At 39.9% G+C, this 12,875-nt stretch overlaps 1 protein-coding gene across 20 annotated transcripts in view; it reads right to left on the bottom strand.

Annotated features, from left to right (window-relative positions):
- The window catches only part of ptprk (protein tyrosine phosphatase receptor type K), a 278,449-nt gene that overhangs the window by 145,872 nt on the left and 119,702 nt on the right, over nt 1-12,875 (bottom strand). For all 20 annotated transcript variants that reach the window (XM_067416690.1, XM_067416688.1, XM_067416697.1 and 17 more), the window contains 2 exons: nt 8,932-9,013; nt 3,687-3,802 (listed from right to left, as the gene is read on the bottom strand). In XM_067416690.1, coding sequence (XP_067272791.1) covers nt 3,687-3,802; nt 8,932-9,013 — 198 coding nt within the window. The remainder of the gene's footprint in view (nt 1-3,686; nt 3,803-8,931; nt 9,014-12,875) is intronic.

The raw sequence follows: 12,875 nt of genomic DNA, 5'->3' as shown, positions 1-12,875 counted from the left end.
ATAAGAAGTATTTACTAGACAAGCAAAAGTAATTGTCTTGTTTTGGGGAAAAATAACTCTAAATGAAGAGAGTTTTTGCTTAAAATAAGATAAATAATCTGCCAATGGGGTGAGAAAAATAATCTTGTTTTCTGTTTGAATTAAGATTATTTTTCTCACCCCATTGGCAGATTATTTATCTTATTTTAAGCAAAAACTCTCTTCATTTTGAGTTATTTTCCCCCAGAAGAAAGCTATCTAATATCATTTTACTGATCTAGTAAATGCATCTTAATTTGAGAATATTTAGATATTTGGACTAGAAACAAGATAAAAAAATACTAAATAAGAAGAGCATTTTTGCAGTGTACTATTCATTAGCTACATGTATGAGGTTAAGGTTAGGAAGAGGTCTTGCTTAGGGGTTAGCTGCATGTAATTATGCATAATTCTAGAGTAAGCATTTGCAGCACGTCTAAATATGCCACCTTAATAAAGTGTTACTCATCAAATTTGGGACTCGACTCCATAACACCACCAGCAGGACTGACTTTAAAGGGTTAGTTCACCCAAAAATGAAATGTCTGTCATTAACTCCTCGCCCTAATGTTGCTCCACACCCGTAAGACCTCCGTTCATCTTCACACACAGTTTAAGATATTTTATATTTAGTCCGAGAGCGTATGCAAGTGTATGCACACTATACTGTCCATGTCCAGAAAGGGAATAAAAACATCATCACAGTAGTCCATATGAGACATCAGTGGGTTAATTAGAGTCTCTTGAAGCATCCAAAATACATTTGGGTCCAAAAATAACAAAAACTACGACTTTATTCAGCATTGGCTTCTCTTCCGGGTTTGTTTTCAATCCTCAAATAAAGATTCAGAATCATTGATTCATGATTCGGATCGCATGTCAAACTGCTGAAATCACGAGACATTGGCTCGATTCGCTAATTCATAACCGTTTGAATCTTTATTTGAGGATTGAACACAAACCCGGAAGAGAAGCCAATGCTGAATAAAGTCGTAGTTTTTGTTATTTTTGGACCCAAATGTATTTTGGATGCTTCAAGAGACTCTAATTAACCCACTGATGTCTCATATGGACTACTGTGATGATGTTTTTATTCCCTTTCTGGACATGGACAGTATAGTGTGCATACACTTACATACGCTCTCAGACTAAATATAAAATATCTTAAACTGTGTGTGAAGATGAACGGAGGTCTTACGGGTGTGGAGTGACATTAGGGAGAGGAGTTAATGACAGACATTTCATTTTTTGGCTGAACTAACCCTTTAAGGCTCGTTCTGGTGGGATGAGGCTGAAGCTCCAGTAATATGCTCGACTGGAGAAGTGAAGGCAGTCAGTGTCACAGGCGATCTGTGTGAGTGAAGCGCGGGCGCGTGCGACAGAGGATCATTCATTAGCCCCTTTAACACTGCCATCTCCTATTAGTCAGAAGCGGAGCAGACACCAGCTCTTGCTTGCTCTTCTTCATTTTTCACCTCCTCATGTATCAGAGCAGAAAAGGTCAGTGTTCCTACACACTTCACCACCCTGTCAGGCGCTTCCTCTTTCAATCTTTCACTCCGTCGTCTCTGTGTGTGAAGCCCTCTCATTAGTTAATCACAATCCCAAGGCTTCACCTCAGCGCAAACACAACACGCAGACATCATTAAGAGAGCCGGATTTTCCTTCGGGATGAAGAAAGTGGGAAAGCACGAGGAGACGCGCTCTCTGTGACAGGCTCGGCTGTAATGAACCCGGCGTCGCTCTCCAGCTGCTTGATTAGTAATTGTGCTTATATACACCCGTTGACCATGAATATGCAATGTAGTTTCCAAAAATGATGCAATTCTTTGAGTATCATGAAATCAAATTCAAAAACAGCCGAATTGTTTGCTCCCGTACATCCTGAACTTGACATCCCCAGCCAATTAGGGTGAATCCCATTTCTGATCTAAAGCACGGCTCGCGTTAAGAAGAGTTTTGACCATAGACTGTAAAAAAATATGGACGTAGTGTAGTGTCCGTGACGTCACCCATAAGCCTTTCGGAAGCGTAAAGTAGAGACGAGCTGGGCGTCGCCATCTTGGCAGCGAGTCATCACGAGTCACTCCCGGTGTCATGACAAATCCTGTCCGGCGGTGAAATCGTGTCCGCTGGTAGCGGTTTTAAATGCCTGATCAAAAGTTGTTATACATGGTTCTGGACAAGCAATTGTTTCAAAATAAACTATGAGTTCATTGCCATACTAAGTACACACATACACACGCAACACATTTATTTGAAATATGTAATTGATTGCTGTAATGGGAGCAAAAACATGTTCTGAATTATTTTGACTGATAAACTAAGTACCAATACAAAATCATGACATAGTAATGTACCTATAATGTAAATAATAAAAGCAATATACAGAACAGGTGCACAAAATAAATAGATATCTTATATACTTGTATAAGCACTTATAGCTTCAGTTATATAGTACTAGTATATGAAACATGATTTGTAAGACATTAACGACTATTTTAACACAATTTAAACAGCAAAAATCAAAACGCGATTTTGTAAGAATTGTAATCAGGCTCTCAACAGATAACCTATTAACATTTCTTTCAGCCAATAGAATCGCTTTGGGGACTGGAACTGTCCCTTTAAGGACTAGGCTGCGCTGATGTCAATTGAAGACCAGCTCACATCTCATATACAGACGCGCGATTTTACTTTCACTTTAGACATAACCGACTGCGTTTATATGTAACCGTGTGTGTGTTTGACAGTATTAGTGCAGTAAGACTGTCCAGTAATCACGTGTGTTTGACAGACGTTTAGTGCGCACGCTCAATGCAAAACGAATGAAATGTTTAACCGGCAAGGCTTTAAAACGTTGGTCAACACCATTTAACTTTAGTGCATATGATTGGATATTTGCTCATATCAGCACGTAGACTTACAGGCACACTCAAACACAGCCGAAATAAACTAATTTCAAACGGAGAGAAATGGAAATAATTAATTAAATGCAAAACCGAAAAATACACAATTCACCAGCGCCTATTGAACCGTGAATGCCGTACCAAACGGTTCAATATTATATTGAGTATTGTGACATCCCTATAAGTTACTCTAAAAAGTAATGAATTACTAGTTACTAGTTACATCTTCAATCGTGTAATTAGATTACTTTACAAATTACTCTCTCCAAAAAGTATTTAATTACTTATTACTAATTACTTTTTAATTACTTTCTAAATCCTACATCAACCTCGAGTTAAGCGATTCAAGGTTAGACATGAAACGACTCTTTTAATTCATTCAAATAAATAATATAAAACTACATAAATTACTCGTATTAACTGACCAAAGTATTACAAATGTGAGAAGGAGACAAAAACATGCATTTTTTAAGTGAATTCCACTATTGTATTGTGTATAATTAAATTTAGTATTCAGTTCAAATACTTGTGAAGTAACTATAATGAATTACAGAAAAAATAAGAGTAATCCCTTACTTTACTTTTTCAAGGGAAAAGTAATTAAATTACACTAACTAATGACACCCAACACTGTAGTGGTGTAGTAAGTCAGACAAATATTGGAGATGCGAGATGAGGCTGATTTTCATTTTCAATAAGGGTAATTATGACAGCAAAATAAACAGATCGGCCAGCTTTTGAAAGGAAGGAAGTTCCCACCTGCAGCCAGAGTTTGTTGTTGACGGCATCGCGGACCGTGGCGATGCACTGGAACGTGGCGTTCTGTCCGGCGTTCACCTCCACGTCCCCCAAACGCAGGAAATGAGGCGATTTATCTGCATTCAAAAGAAAAGACGGCAATGTATGACAACACACCATAATAATAAACCAGCCAGAGTCACCCAGTGCTGTACACTCTCAAAACAATCACAGAATTAATCCATTTTATTTCACCATAACGATATATATATCGCTATATAGTTCAAATCACTTGTTTTTAGTCCGCAAGGCTTAAAATCGCATTCAGACGATAAGCTTTCGAGGTTCATTTGATGGACAATACATTTTGTCTTGCTATTTATATCAAGAGTGTGACGACCCGAAACATCCTCGCGGGTCCCTCCAGAACATTCACTGAAAATAAATGAGCTCTGTTACTTATTTGACATGCATAGAAGTCGTACAATCATAAAGTAATCCAGCCATAGAGTCATCCCTCCATCTATCCATCCATCCATCCATCCACTCACCCAACCATTCAACTCTCCATCCATCGACCATCTATCCATCCACCAAAACAATCCATCCAGCCATCCTCCATTCAAATATCCATCCAATCACCCAGCCATCCACCCACCCAACCATCCACTCATCCACCCACCCATCCAGCCACCCACTCATCCATCCATCCACCCACCCATCCAGCCACCCACTCATCCATCCATCCATCCATCCATCCATCCATCCATCCATCCATCCATCCACCCACCCATCCAGCCACCCACTCATCCATCCATACACCCACCCACCCACCCAACCATCCACTCATCCATCCACCCATCCAGCCACCCACTCATCCATCCACCCAACCATCCACTCATCCACCCACCCATCCAGCCACCCACTCATCCATCCATCCATCCACCCACCCATCCAGCCACCCACTCATCCATCCATACACCCACCCACCCACCCAACCATCCACTCATCCATCCACCCATCCAGCCACCCACTCATCCATCCACCCAACCATCCACTCATCCACCCACCCATCCAGCCACCCACTCATCCATCCATCCATCCACCCACCCATCCAGCCACCCACTCATCCATCCATACACCCACCCACCCACCCAACCATCCACTCATCCATCCACCCATCCAGCCACCCACTCATCCATCCATCCACCTAGCCAAACATTCATCCATCCATCCATCCACTCACCTAACCAACCTTTCAACCATCAATCCATTGACCATCTATCCATCCACCAAAACAATCCATCCATCCATCCATCCATCCATCCATCCATCCATCCATCCATCCATCCATCCACTCACCCAACCATCCACCCATCCAGCCACCCACTCATCCATCCATACACCCACCCACCCACCCAACCATCCACTCATCCATCCACCCATCCAGCCACCCACTCATCCATCCATCCACCTAGCCAAACATTCATCCATCCATCCATCCACTCACCTAACCAACCTTTCAACCATCCATCCATCGACCATCTATCCATCCACCAAAACAATCCATCCATCCATCCATCCATCCATCCACTCACCCAACCATCCACCCATCCAGCCACCCACTCATCCATCCCTCCACCTAGCCAAACATTCATCCATCCATCCACTCACCTAACCAACCTTTCAACCCTCCATCCATCCACGGGTAAATCTATCCATCCAATCACCCAGCCATCCATCCACCCACCCATCCAGCCACCCACTCATCCATCCACCCACCTACCCAAACATTCATCCATCCAACCAACCAACCATCCATCCATCCATCCATCCATCCATCCATCCATCAATCCATCCACTCACCTAACCAACCTTTCAACCATCAATCCATTGACCATCTATCCATCCACCAAAACAATCCATCCATCCATCCATCCTCCATTCAAATATCCATCCACTCAACCTTTCATCCATCCACCCAAACATCCATCCATCCATCTATCCATCCATCCATCCACCCAACCAACCATCCATCTATCCATTCATTCATCCAACCAATCAATCCATTCATTCATCCACCCAACCAACCATCCATCCATCCACTCATCCACCCATCCATTCTCCAAACCGCTTGTCCTATGTAGGGACAGATGACCAGTATCTATATCTAAGTGCTAAAAATATAACAAATTAACCACGGGTCATAGAGAGGGTGGAAAATGGTCATAAAAACAGTTTTTGATGCAATCAATAATTCCTGGCATTATAAATGGAATTCAGGGGACAAATATAGTGTATGAAAGATCAGATTTATTACTATAGATTTTCAACATATCAACTCACATAGACATAAATGATCCAAGAAAACAAATGAATGCTGAACATTGCATTATTTCTGTATTGAGACTGCTCTGTCCGGAGGGCGAGAGGAAATCTACCAGCAGATCTTTAGGTGTCGGGCAGGACTGTAGCTGTGCCAAATGAGCCCAAACAGCTTTGGGAACAGAAAGCCGCACATTCACCAGTGTGCCTTCAAAATAAATGCTCTTTTAGTGCCGGAAACACTCTCCGGCACGACGAACAACAAACCTTCTTCATCTCCCTCTCATCCTGCATCATTTTAATAAGATGCCACTCGTGATCAGCAGGAAGCTTTATTAGCAGCGTTCGGAGGGAATATAATCCGTGTTGGAGTGGCAGTAATCCCTGTGCTCTCGTGGACTAGACGTTAATTGGGAATACCTGTTATATTATCATGGCTAAGCTCTGATCCCAGCGGATGCGCCTGACAGACGATCCTCACACACACGACTAGCACTAACCTGGAGAGATGGCAAAATATTAATCACTTAAAATTATATGTGCATTTGCTGACATTTGGATAGCTGAAGCGTACGCGTGTCACTTGACCCTGAACGCTGCATGTTAAGTGCAGCACTTGGCACGCAATAAAGGCTGATTATATATCAGACGAACTTCAGAGCTCAGAGGATCTGAACGGCTACAGCTCCATCTCTGTCGTTATTTACTGTTTGTGCTCATGCGTCCTCTGTGATCATTTATTGATCGCGCTGCTCTTTACTGCCAACGTGCCCATAAAAACACTTCCCGCAGCACACATGATGGTCACGCCATTACTGCTCATTCCCTGAAAATATTTCACTTTTAAAAATTTATCAAAGACTTTTTCATATCAAGACTCGAAATGAAATCACTGGGCACAACACAAATATTCTCTATATATCACTGCCATTCAAAAGTTTCTTTATGTTTTTAAAGTCTCTTCTACTCGCAGTGGCTGCACTGCAAAAATGCTTTTCTTACTTTAGTATTTTTGTCTTGTTTCTAGTCCAAACATCTAAAAAAATTAAAACAAGAAGTATTTACTAAACAAGCAAAAGTTATTGTCTTGTTTGGGGAAAAATAACTCAAAATGAAGAATAAATAATTTAAAATAAGATAAATAATCTGCCAATGGGGTGAGAAAAAAAAGATTATTTTTCTCACCCCATTGGCAGATTATTTATCTTATTTTAAGCAAAAACTCTCTTCATTTTGAGTTATTTTCCCAAAACAAGACAATTACTTTTGCTTGTCTAGTATATACTTCATGTTTTAAGAATTTTTAGATGTTTGGACTAGAAACAAGACAAAAATACTAAGGAAGAAACACATTTTTTGCAGTATATGATCGACAATATATAAAAAACTGAAATATTACTCTAGGTGAATATATTAGTAGTGTAATTTACTCCTTTACTCTTTAGTGTCACATAATCCTTTAATAATCATGGTAACACTTTACAATAAGGTTCGTTAGTTAATATTAACTAATAATGAACTGCACTTATAAAGCATTTATTTATCTTTGTTAATGTTAATTTCAACATTTACTAATGTATTATTCAAATCTTGTTAACATTAGTTAATGCACATGAACAAATCATGAACAGCTGGATTTTTATTAGCTAACTTTAACAAAAATTAACTAATGCTAAACAGAGGGGTTGTTCATGGTTAGTTCATGATAACTGATTGGCTTCATCACTCGGTCTCCTCTCCACCAATCAGCTGGTGTGTGGTGAGCGTTCTGGCCCAATATGGCTGCCGTCGCATCATCCAGGTGGTGCTGCACATTGGTGGTGGTTGAGGAGATTTCCCCCTTCTATCTAAAGCGATTTGAGTGCCTTGAAAAGTGCTATATAAATCAAACGCATTATTATTATTATAACTAATGCATAAACTAATGTTAACTAATACAACCTTACCGTAAAGTGTTACCGAAATCATTCTAATATTCTGATTTTGTGTTTAAGAAACATTTATTATTATCAGTGTTGAAAACACTGCTTCAGATTTGTGATGTTTTTAATATATAACGTATTGTCTTGGACAAATGAGGGCTTTGGAGTCAGAAAGGTTGAGAGTCAGTAGCTATGTTTCCAATCCAAAGTTGCGAATGTAACTTATGCGCAAAATTGCAATATCGCATAAAACATTTGTGAATAAAGTCCCGTTTCCATCCAGTGAATCGAAGAGAACATAATCGTCACTTCCTGATAAACTACCGCTAAAACATCACTAAGAAACACAGGACAAGCCAGCATCTATAATCATTTTTCGTATATAATAAATTATTTGCGTATCATAGAAACTTGTACGTCTCAAACTTGTTTGACCGACTTCGGAGTGACCAAAACAGCATTTCAGATGCTTTGCCAACAAGATTCTTCTGCTGCTTATGCAGTCATGCGGTTACATCGCGAAAGTCACATGATTTGTTTTCTATAGGCGCATCGAGGAATTTATTTCGTAAATGCATATCCATCGTAGCTTATGCGTATGTTTTTATCCATAGTTTATCCGACTAAAACAAGCGCATACATTTTTTAATGCGGATGTTCAGAATTTATGCGCGTCTTATGTTTCCATTCAGCATGTTTTGATGCGATATCCCAAAATGTGCATAAAAATAGGTGGATGGAAACATAACTACTGTTAGCAAGCATTTGATTGAACAAACATCCGCTTTTAGCATTAGAGTATTACCGTATTACATATAGATGACCATGGATACTGATTCCATGGGGTCTTTAAAATACTGTCCCAGTAGAGTCAGTATAAGACGTGTATAGTTTGACTTCCTGAAGCCTGTGTTTTTTGGAAATTATAGCTGTTTTAAATAATAGGGGTGCAGGGTTTGAACCTTTTTACCAGTCTAGACTTCTAAACCGCACACACACACACACACAAGCTGACTCACCGCATGGGTAGCTGAGCACCTGGATGTCATCGATGGCAATGAAACCTCGTCTGCCGTTCGTCACCTCCACCTCGAAAATGACCTGCGCAGAGAAACAGAGAAAAGTGTCTTTTATTTCATACGTTCATACAGTGTCACATCCATTAGCTGGACTGCCCATAATACCCACCAGAGGGCTCTCCTCTGGACTCGTTGCTTTCCTACCATGAACTGCATTTCCCATAATCCTTTGCCTGGACTCATTGTGTGTGATTAGGGTCAGCGGTTTCTCATTATCCTGTTAAGCTCAGTTGTCATAAGCCCTGTGTTTTCACTCATTCTTTGCAAAGTCTTGTAAGCGTCACACTGCATTTCACCGTTTTGGTTTTGATGTTCTGCCTGGTTTCCCAGATGCCCCAGTGTTTTTCTGCCCTGTTGTCATTTTGGATTATCTGCCCTGTGTTGTAACCTATTGCCTGTTTTATCGATTACGTGTATGGATGTGGATAAAAGCTGCATTTGGATCTTCAACCGTGTTTTACAGCAGTTCATGAGAGCTGAATGAACAATTGAAAAGAGTTTTCACTATTATTACACTACACCTCTGCTACTACCCTTGTGAAAGAAGTGCACTAAACAGCTTCTGACTGAATAATTAACAATAGTTAATGATATAGTCAGAAATCAGATCACCTTTTAAAAGCAACCTATGTAATTCTTCCCTTCCTGTCGTATAATGACCGTTTCCAGTTTTATTACTAACACTTACGTCATAAACCTTGTGAGTCTTTTAATTAGGTTGATATAATCCTTCTTTATTTGTGACAATATCTTGCAGTGGATCAGCACGAGTCACACACACTTCAACATTCAGCATCAAAACACAGCAATGGTGATATAGTAAGACGAGAGTAAATGTAGAGTAAATGATCAAGTACTCTCAGTTCTCTTCAGTCGCTCGAGCTCTTGTGTAAGTGAACTAAACTAACTGAGCATTTATCGGCACAACACACCATTACTATTTCACTTTAACTTTGCATGCTTTTTTAAGTAAGTCTATTAGATTTTACAGTGTACTATAAACCTATTTTAAATTATAAGGATCTCCAGTAATGTCTTTTGCCCCGGTGTGTCTGTGGGTAAAAGAGCCCCTCGCCACCTCCTCCATTTAGAAGATTTTTAAACCAAATGAACCACTACACTGCAAAACATGCTTTTCTTACTTAGTATTTCTGTCCTGTTTCTAGTCCAAATAGCTAAAAAAAAATTACATTAAGAAACATTTACTAGACAAGTAAAAATTATTGTCTTGATTTGGGAACAAATAACTAAAATGAAGAGAGTTTTTGGTTAAAATAAGATAAATAATCTGCCAGTGGGTTGAATAAAATAATGTTGTTTTAAGATTATTTCTCTCACCCCATTAGCAGATTATTTATCTTATTTTAATCAAAAACTCTCTTCATTTTGAGTTATTTTCCCCAAAACAAGACAATTACTTTTGCTTGTCTAGTAAATACTTCTTGTTTTAAGAGTTTTTAGATGTTTGGACTAGAAACAAGACAAAAATACTGAGTAAGAAGAGCATTTTTTGCAGCGTTTTTATGATTTATTTTCACACAAAATCTGTTTCTCCATCAATGTTCAATACTCAGTCCCTCAATACTGTGCTCTACTACTTTCGGTGTGTTGACGAACAAACTAAAGCACGTGTAAAACTGATGTTAATCAGTGAAACAGACGAGTGTCTGTGTCCCGTCTGCCTGCGGTCACTAGAGCTATCAGAGATAGTCCCTGTTTATATACAACTAAGCGCCAAATCTCATTGTGCTAATCTCAAAAGACAAAACAGATTTTCCCAAACAGTTGCTCGTTTCCAGGAGAAAAAGCTTCTCGAACACACACCCACGCGACGCGAGAACAGAAGAGGCGTCATTGAAAAGCCTGTGAATGGCGAGGTCGGTCTTAGGTTTCCATTATTTAACTCAAAGAACGGCTGAATGGAGTCGAGTTCACTCAGTATTCTGCCTCGACGTGAAGGTCTAGCTTTCCAAATGAACCTTTAATGTCGTGCCCTGGCGTCAAGATCGCAGCGATCAAGCCTCCGAGCGCTAAGCCTGCAATCTGAAAGTGACCCGGCCGTATCAGGCCAGGTCCAGAGGACAAGCCATTTCAATTAGAGCCGCGGCCATCTGCAGCCTGTGCGAGGGGATATTGATAGCGATTTTCTTCTAGCTCTTTAAACTGATCTCTCTTAAAATGCCTCTGACATTTCCAAAGCAAATCTCAGGGCCGCTCTTGGTCAGTAATGCTTATGAGCCGATTATGATGTAAATCTTCAAAAGTGTTCTGGCTGAACGGCGTTACACAGCCTCTCTCTCTCTCTCTCTCTCTCTCTCTCTCTCTCTCTCTCTCTCTCTCTCTCTCTCTCTCTCTCTCTCTCTCTCTCTCTCTCTCTCTCTCTCTCGTACAGTAATTCTGCTGATCAGCCAGCGTTTATGCAGAATCTTGTCAAAATCCTGCACCAATAGTGGTGTTTCCATTCAAAGTTTCAGGTTTAACTTGGAATATTGCATAAAACACTTCCATATAAAGCACTGTTTCCATCCCATGTGTTCAAGAGTACAAATTCAGGAAAACTGGTGCAAAATATCAGAGAATAAAATGGACGTTTCAGCAATCTGGCTCTTTTTCTCTCCATCATAAATGTGTGGTTTCAGAGCGTCAGACGAAACTCAATAAACGGCGTCATGTTCTCTTGTGTTTGGGAACGCAATCGTCTGGAGGGAATTAAACCAAATCATTCTGAAGGCTCAGGCATTTCAGAGCCAACATTTGAGATGCTGCCATGCCATTGGTCCGCTGGTTAGTCCTGTTATTATCGCACAGTCACATGACTTTTTTGATGCGCATTGAGGGGTTTCCATCGTAGTTATGAGTCTTCTTATTGGATAAAATAACTTTCCGCCTCAATTAAGTGCATCTGTTTTTTATGTGCATTTATGCGCATCTTGCCGTTTCCATTCAGTGTTTTTTTAATGCGATATCCCAAAATGTGCATTTATACAGGTGGATGGAAACATTGTTTAGGGCGATCGCACTACAGTTGTCATTTCAGTGACTTCCATTCATATGTTATTATTTATTAATAGTAGAATTAGTGTTATTGTCTTTCTATTATCTATTTTATTAAAGAAACAATGAATGACCAACAATATCTTAAAGGACAACTCCGGTGAGAAATGACCCTCGGGGTGATTAACAGATGGTTAGCGAGTAGATCGTTCTCTGAGATGCGATTTCATGGAAATAGAATGTAAAGAGTTTTATCTTTAAAAACAGATTAGCTTATAACGCTTGTCTATGGGACACAGGTAAGTGAAATTAAATGGCTAGTTAATACCACTAACAAGACTCAAAATAGCCTCACACTAACACGGCAGCATAATGAGGGTCCCTACATGCAAACCGAAGCATTGAGAACTTTGTAAGAGTACAAACAGTTTAATAAGAAGATACTTTATAAAGACAGTCCATTACGCGTTTACAGATGGCAGCCATCTTGGAAAACAGTCTCGACGAGTCGATCCACAAGCGCTGTGCTAAGAGATGAACTGTGACTGAATCTCATATGGTCCGTTGTTTCCGGAAGAAAGCACTGAACGCAACAGAGAAAATAAATAAATAAAAATAAAAATGTCCATGTAATTACATTTCACAAACTCCTCACAAAATCCTATCGATCAGCTCACTTAGCACAGCGTTCGTGGCTCAACTCGTCGAGACTGTTTTCCAAGATGGCTGCCGTCTGTAAACGCATAATGCACTGTCTTTATAAAGTATCTTCTTATTAAACTGTTTGTACTCTTACAAAGTTCTCAATGCTTCGGTTTGCATGTAGGGACCCTCATTATGCTGCCGTGTTAGTGTGAGGCTATTTTGAGTCTTGTTAGTCGTATTAACTA

Source organism: Pseudorasbora parva, chromosome 15 (assembly GCF_024679245.1).
Source record: "Pseudorasbora parva isolate DD20220531a chromosome 15, ASM2467924v1, whole genome shotgun sequence".
In the NCBI taxonomy this organism is placed as follows: Eukaryota; Metazoa; Chordata; class Actinopteri; order Cypriniformes; family Gobionidae; genus Pseudorasbora; species Pseudorasbora parva.
Note: the sequence above shows the minus strand (reverse complement) of the source record. Positions and strands in the feature narration are given on the sequence as shown.